The sequence below is a fragment of the Aptenodytes forsteri genome, unplaced genomic scaffold (assembly GCF_000699145.1).
Source record: "Aptenodytes forsteri isolate BGI_AS27 unplaced genomic scaffold, ASM69914v1 Scaffold584, whole genome shotgun sequence".
NCBI lineage: Eukaryota > Metazoa > Chordata > Aves > Sphenisciformes > Spheniscidae > Aptenodytes > Aptenodytes forsteri.
The window spans coordinates 430,113-436,738 of NW_008796062.1; the positions used below are offsets into that span (position 1 = coordinate 430,113).

Consider the following 6,626-nt stretch of genomic DNA (forward strand, 5'->3'; position numbering starts at 1 on the left):
CGCCGGGCCCTGCCCTCGGGGGTCCCGGGCGTGCCCGGAGCTCAGCAGCAGCAGCTGCGGGTCCTGGGCGGGGGGCTGTAGGTGGCGGGAACGTCTGTGTGTGAGCTGTCATTTCTCCCCCAGGCAGCGCTTGTTGTGAGTATTAACGCAGTGGAGTTTTAATTTTTTCCGTTGTAATGTTTCCTTACGTAGGTGAGAAGAAACTCGGCACGGTAATCACTCCCGATACGTGGAAAGATGGTGCAAGAAACACTACAGGTAATCTTGGGGAGGTTTGATGCTTGTTTTTCAGGTATCGTAAAGCCAGTTGGGCGCTTGAGCTGTCTTATGATCCTAAGGCTAAAATTTGAAATAGCTAATCCGGTTGATTTTTAACTCCTGTAGTTTCCCTCCCATGCTAATTTAATGCATTGGGAATTTATTCACCCTGAGCTCTTCAGTACTGAACTTGTCTGGTTTTTTTTCCTCCTTGTATGGAATGACGATATGCAGAGCACAGTATATTCTGTTGCCCTGTGCTTTAATGCTGTGCTATATGTTTTATCTCTCTTTGACTTTATTTGCACGTGTGTAACAGCTGTAAACTAAGCTTTTTAAAGTATGCTTGGAACTGGGAAATTCAGTGGTTTATGGTTTTATTCTTTTTGTAGAAAGCGGTGGCCGCAAGTTAAATGAAAACAAGGCATTGACCTCAAAGAAGGCAAGGTTAGTATTTAATACTGATTTTTGGCTAAAAGTCAGTTTGCTGTAACTGAGGCCTGTTTCCTGCATATCTGGGTAACTGCTCAAAACTTGTCCAAAATACGCTTTAAAAAAAAAAAAAAATTGTGGGGATTATGACATTTGATTAGTTGGTAAAAGTATGTCCATATGTATGTCATGGGAGCTTTCTGCTGAATCATAGAGTGTGGGCTACTATTTTACTGCAGTTGTCACCGAAATTGCTAGGGTTTGATGCTTTTGTTAGGAAAGGAGCTGAGGAGGCTTATTTTTTGTGTTAAGATTGCCGGTACAATCTCTTGAGCACTTCCTTAATGTCTGGGGGATGTTCTGTTACGTAAGGGGGCAAGACGCTGCTGCAAGGTGTTTAAGTTCAAAATAGTCTAGTATCTTAATAAAAACCCACGTTTTTAGTTCTGCTTTTGTTAAGTTTTTGTCCGTAATGCAAGAAATCTCTCCTAATGGGGAAAGTGGGAGCTTTTCTGTAGACTTTGTGCAGCCTATTAGAAATAATCCTTGTGTGTCCCTTTTCTAAATTATAGTTTTTGCTGGAGTTTCTGTCTGTGCCCTCTGGCTTAGACTTTTTAGGATGTGGCAGAGGAAATACTTTAGTTCAAGGTGTATAAATAAAATACTTCTCCTGTTTCCCAGGTTTGATCCTTATGGAAAGAACAAATTTGCAATATGTCGGATTTGTAAGAGTTCTGTCCATCAGCCAGGGTCTCATTATTGTCAAGGATGTGCCTATAAAAAAGGTGAGTTTCACTGAGTACCAAATTACCCCAGTTTGGTTTGAAATTAGAGAGCAAGTGGAACTCTTGAATTTGTTTCGCCTTACAAAGAGAAGGCTAAGATGAGATTTAATTTGCTATCTTCAACTACTAATAGGAAGGCGTAGAGAAGATGGAGTCAGACTCTTTTGAGGTGCACAGTAATAGAATAAGAGACAATGTACACAGGTTAGAATGTGGAAAATTCTAATTACATACAAGGAAAGCAATTTTCACTGTGAGGGTGATCAAATAGTATAATAACAAGGACTTACAGAGGTTGTGGAATCTCTGTAGGAGGTATTCAGAGCTTGACTTGAAAAGCCCTGAGCCAGCCTCATCCAAGTTGGCTGTGTTTTGAGTGGGGCAAGGGCAGGACTAGACACTGCTGGAGATCCTTTCCAACTTAAGTCATTCTGTGATTCTGCTTCTTTTAGAATGTTTCTGGTATGTAAAGCAGTAGAATTGGAAGAATAACTGTAAGTTTAATTTTGGCAATTGCATAGAAAACTGTCATCTAGCAAGTTTGATTTTTCTGAGTTTTAAAAAAAAAACCAGATTTTGTAAAACTCAATTGCTTGTTGCAGTCCCTTTTCTGTTCCCTTCTCCTCTCTCCCCTTTTTATAATAGCTAAATCTAAAACTCTAAATAGTGGTCTCAAAAAAAACCCCAAACAAACAAAACAACCCAGAAAACCAACAACCAAACCAAAGAACAAACAAATGTCTGGGGGATGTTCTGTTACGTAAGGGGGCAAGACGCTGCTGCAAGGTGTTTAAGTTCAAAATAGTCTAGTATCTTAATAAAAACCCACGTTTTTAGTTCTGCTTTTGTTAAGTTTTTGTCCGTAATGCAAGAAATCTCTCCTAATGGGGAAAGTGGGAGCTTTTCTGTAGACTTTGTGCAGCCTATTAGAAATAATCCTTGTGTGTCCCTTTTCTAAATTATAGTTTTTGCTGGAGTTTCTGTCTGTGCCCTCTGGCTTAGACTTTTTAGGATGTGGCAGAGGAAATACTTTAGTTCAAGGTGTATAAATAAAATACTTCTCCTGTTTCCCAGGTTTGATCCTTATGGAAAGAACAAATTTGCAATATGTCGGATTTGTAAGAGTTCTGTCCATCAGCCAGGGTCTCATTATTGTCAAGGATGTGCCTATAAAAAAGGTGAGTTTCACTGAGTACCAAATTACCCCAGTTTGGTTTGAAATTAGAGAGCAAGTGGAACTCTTGAATTTGTTTCGCCTTACAAAGAGAAGGCTAAGATGAGATTTAATTTGCTATCTTCAACTACTAATAGGAAGGCGTAGAGAAGATGGAGTCAGACTCTTTTGAGGTGCACAGTAATAGAATAAGAGACAATGTACACAGGTTAGAATGTGGAAAATTCTAATTACATACAAGGAAAGCAATTTTCACTGTGAGGGTGATCAAATAGTATAATAACAAGGACTTACAGAGGTTGTGGAATCTCTGTAGGAGGTATTCAGAGCTTGACTTGAAAAGCCCTGAGCCAGCCTCATCCAAGTTGGCTGTGTTTTGAGTGGGGCAAGGGCAGGACTAGACACTGCTGGAGATCCTTTCCAACTTAAGTCATTCTGTGATTCTGCTTCTTTTAGAATGTTTCTGGTATGTAAAGCAGTAGAATTGGAAGAATAACTGTAAGTTTAATTTTGGCAATTGCATAGAAAACTGTCATCTAGCAAGTTTGATTTTTCTGAGTTTTAAAAAAAAAACCAGATTTTGTAAAACTCAATTGCTTGTTGCAGTCCCTTTTCTGTTCCCTTCTCCTCTCTCCCCTTTTTATAATAGCTAAATCTAAAACTCTAAATAGTGGTCTCAAAAAAAACCCCAAACAAACAAAACAACCCAGAAAACCAACAACCAAACCAAAGAACAAACACAAAAGCCCCCAAACAAGAAACAAAAAAAACCCCAAACCAAAAGCCAAACATCCCAGACCCATCCACCCCCCAAAAAAACCCCCCAAAACCAACCAAAAATCTAACTTCTGATCTTGGTGAAGTGATAGGCTAGCTTAACAAAAGTAGAATACCTGGGGAATAAAAGGCAAAGAAGAAAAAATTAAATTGAGTTGTAAAAGCAATTAAGAAAGCGTCTCTGAAGGCAAATCATGCTCATGGTTGTCTTTGTGCCTGCATGTATTCTTACGCATTCAGTGGCTTAACATAAGCCATTGAAAAGTTCATTTATCTACAAGGAATCTCTGGTCCAGTTGTGAACATGCTTGATGCGTTGTAAGTCAAGCTTGGCTTAAGGTGAAACTGAAAAATGGAAAAGAATATAATCATCGTCCCTAGAAAGCAAGATACTGCACTGTGCAGTACATAATATATAAAATCTTTCTGTACTTATGAGTTATGTGTGAATGACTGCACTGAAATTCTGCTTATACCTGGAAGCTTCCTATCTCCCATATTCATAAGAAGTCTTCAGCATTGTTAAAAACTGTTCAAAAATTCCTGAGGGGAAAAAAAAAATCCATTTCAAGCAAATTTGATGGAGACCCTTAAGGATATAAAACTTTAACTGGTCTTGTGATTTTGAGTAGGTAAGCAAAAGGGCTCAAACTTGTAATTCCTGGAGGGGAAAAAAAGCAACATGAACTCAGTTACATTATTAATACTAAGGAATCTGCGTAGCACACAGACATGGGGTGAACCAGTTGTTAGATGTAGAGCTACAGCTAACCGGTAGTTAAGTTTTGTTTATGAAATTAAGTGTACTGAGTCAGTGGTTTGGCAGCCTGCTGTAGGAGGGTTGCCTTTTCTAGCTGCTAGATGCTCACCAGATGGCTGCCTGAATCCCATATGGTAGAACCTTGTTCTCTTTCTTAAACTTATGGCTGGTTTGGGTGGGCTTCAGGATTTCATCTTTGGCTGCTTCTGTATCCTTCCAGGTTGAATCTGGTTTCTTCATAAAATACAGAACTCTAAGTGCTTTAGGTTCTAGTTCTGACCTTCAAAGATGTGGTTGTGGCATGTTTCTTGAAGCAAATGCAATTATATGGCTTAATGCTTCAACTGTTGCATATCTCTGAAATTGAGAGGCAATCTAACGTTAATTACTCCTCAATTTAGACCTGAAATGAACAGCCCGTGGGCTGGATTTTGCTCTCCAAAGTAAATCATGTGGCATGTTCCCTCCTGTTCTCTCTCCTAATGGACTCTTAGATATGTATCCAGTCACATGATGTCAATATATGAAAGCACACAGTTTGGAGAGAGTTAACAGGAAGAGTTGCCACTTGACTTTTTTTCGTCTGCTGATGAATGGTCTTGTAAAATGAGATGTGGCCCTACCACACAAGAGATTTAGCACCTTTCTGCTTTAGAAGAAGAGGGAAACATTGAGACAACCTGCCCCTCTGTCCCTGCCGAACTTGTGTCCTTTTTGCTGCTCTAGTCTTCTGACTTGTCACTCTTTGGGTTTAGGTCAAAGTCCTCTGGGACATCAGTGGTCATCTTCACTTCAACTCTCAAGTATTCTTGGTGTCCATTGTTTCTCACTTCTACTATTCTATAAAGAGCTTAATTCTATGAAACTGTATTCTTGTCAACTTTCTCAATTTTCTGAAGCTCCCCACCTGTTAATCTTCCATTTAGCAGTCAGTTTGTTGGTGACTGTATTTTCTTAGCCTAGCTACTTTCTGTCCGTCTCGGGCCTCAGCTGGGCTATAGGACTTAACGAAGTTTAATAATACACCATTTTTACCTTTTTGCCAGATGGGAGCCTTTCCTGGCTCTTTTCCAGTATTCCAGCAAATTACAGAGGCTTTGGGCAGTGTTGTGAATCATAATGCTTTCAAAATAGAGCTTATTTTTTTTAAGTGGCAGTGTTACACGTATGCTGCAAATACTAATTTGTATTAGAAGTCATATTATTACTTCTGAATTTGCAATATCCGGTGAGGAAATGCACAGATAGATTGTCAATGAGAGCTCATTTAAACAATTTCTTGAAAATGATCTTTACAAAACCATAGCAACTATGTTTTTGAAGAAAAACTGTAATGATTTTAAAATAATTTACACACCTTTTGTGTGCTTATAGGCATCTGCTCAATGTGTGGCAAGAAGGTCTTGGATACGAAGAACTACAAGCAAACTTCTGTCTAATTGTATTGACTAGTCTTTTTATGAACTTTAACTTCTGTGTCTCTGTACAGTAACTTTTCTCTAAAATCATTTGTGAATATTACTTTCTGGAAGATAATACATTTACTTGGAATGAGATGAGAGGTAAAGACAACCTGATTGTTTGCCTAGAAATGTACGTAGTGTTTGATTTTTGTTGGTTTAGCACTAATGTTAACTGATATTTAAAGGTAACGGTTTGCAGCAACTGATAAAGTTTGGAGTGAATGAGAAGACCCTAGTGGATAGGTTGAAACTATGTTACCATCATAACACAGATCTTTGAGATTAACACTTTTATTCTTTTGCTGTATCTTGAGTCTTCTGCTTGTCTGATAGTAATATTTTATAGATGTATAAAATATGAGCTTGTATCGCCTCATTAAAGTAGTATCTTCATTTAGTTCTATGCTTATAGGTATTTATTATTACTCTCACCCCCAACTATTACGTCCTCCCCTCTAAGTACTGCTCTTCAGATTTTAATGCAATTGTCCTGTTGAATTTTGTTTCTGCCCACAGTGGGGTTGGTTAAATCACAAATTGTTAAACTACTGAAATCTAGTGTGTTACTCTGCCGGTTCTTACTTTGGCAGTAAGACTGATTAGCTATTCCCTTGTTAGCCTCTAAGGAGGCTTTACATATGGCATCTGGTGGCCCAAGGCAATAAAATAATGAGCATCAATTTCTAATGCCAGGTCTCAGTCTCATCATTTCCTAAGTTAGTCTGGCTTTTAAATACTTGGTTTGAAACTGGCCCTTGAATTCTATGATGTAATTGCTTATATACATGTCAAATTCAAAAGATCAAAACAGGCTGCCTTTTCTTCAGCATTGGTTTGATATGAGACCAGGAAGACCGAGCAGATGAGGCCCTCTATAGACAGATAGGAGCAGCCTCACGCTCACAAGCCCTGGTCCTCAGGGGGGACTCCAACCACCCAGACATCGGTGGGAGGACAAACACGGCAGGGCATAAGCA

The 6,626-nt window shown here is 39.0% G+C and overlaps 1 protein-coding gene across 2 annotated transcripts; it reads left to right on the forward strand.

The window, feature by feature from the left end:
- Window positions 1-81: 81 nt before the first annotated feature.
- On the forward strand, window positions 82-6,333 carry CRIPT (CXXC repeat containing interactor of PDZ3 domain). Of its 2 annotated transcripts, none has more exons than XM_009286324.2 (4): window positions 82-258; window positions 651-705; window positions 1,372-1,475; window positions 1,928-1,966. In XM_009286324.2, exons 1-4 carry the CDS (start codon window positions 177-179, stop codon window positions 1,951-1,953), a joined length of 267 nt encoding a protein of 88 aa, XP_009284599.1. In that variant the 5' UTR covers window positions 82-176; the 3' UTR covers window positions 1,954-1,966. The 2 variants fall into 2 exon arrangements, with proteins under 2 accessions (XP_009284599.1, XP_009284598.1); XM_009286323.2 differs by lacking the exon at window positions 1,928-1,966 and adding an exon at window positions 5,561-6,333 and having other exon boundaries at window positions 86-258.
- Window positions 6,334-6,626: the final 293 nt, after the last annotated feature.

Bases quoted from the DNA above. Each gene is read 5' to 3' on its own strand.
- CRIPT (XM_009286323.2), top strand. From the start codon at position 177: ATGTTTCCTTACGTAGGTGAGAAGAAACTCGGCACGGTAATCACTCCC. The intron at 259-650 runs GTAATCTTGGGG...TTCTTTTTGTAG, and splicing joins TGGTGCAAGAAACACTACAG to AAAGCGGTGGCCGCAAGTTA. The intron at 1,476-5,560 runs GTGAGTTTCACT...GTGTGCTTATAG, and splicing joins AGGATGTGCCTATAAAAAAG to GCATCTGCTCAATGTGTGGC.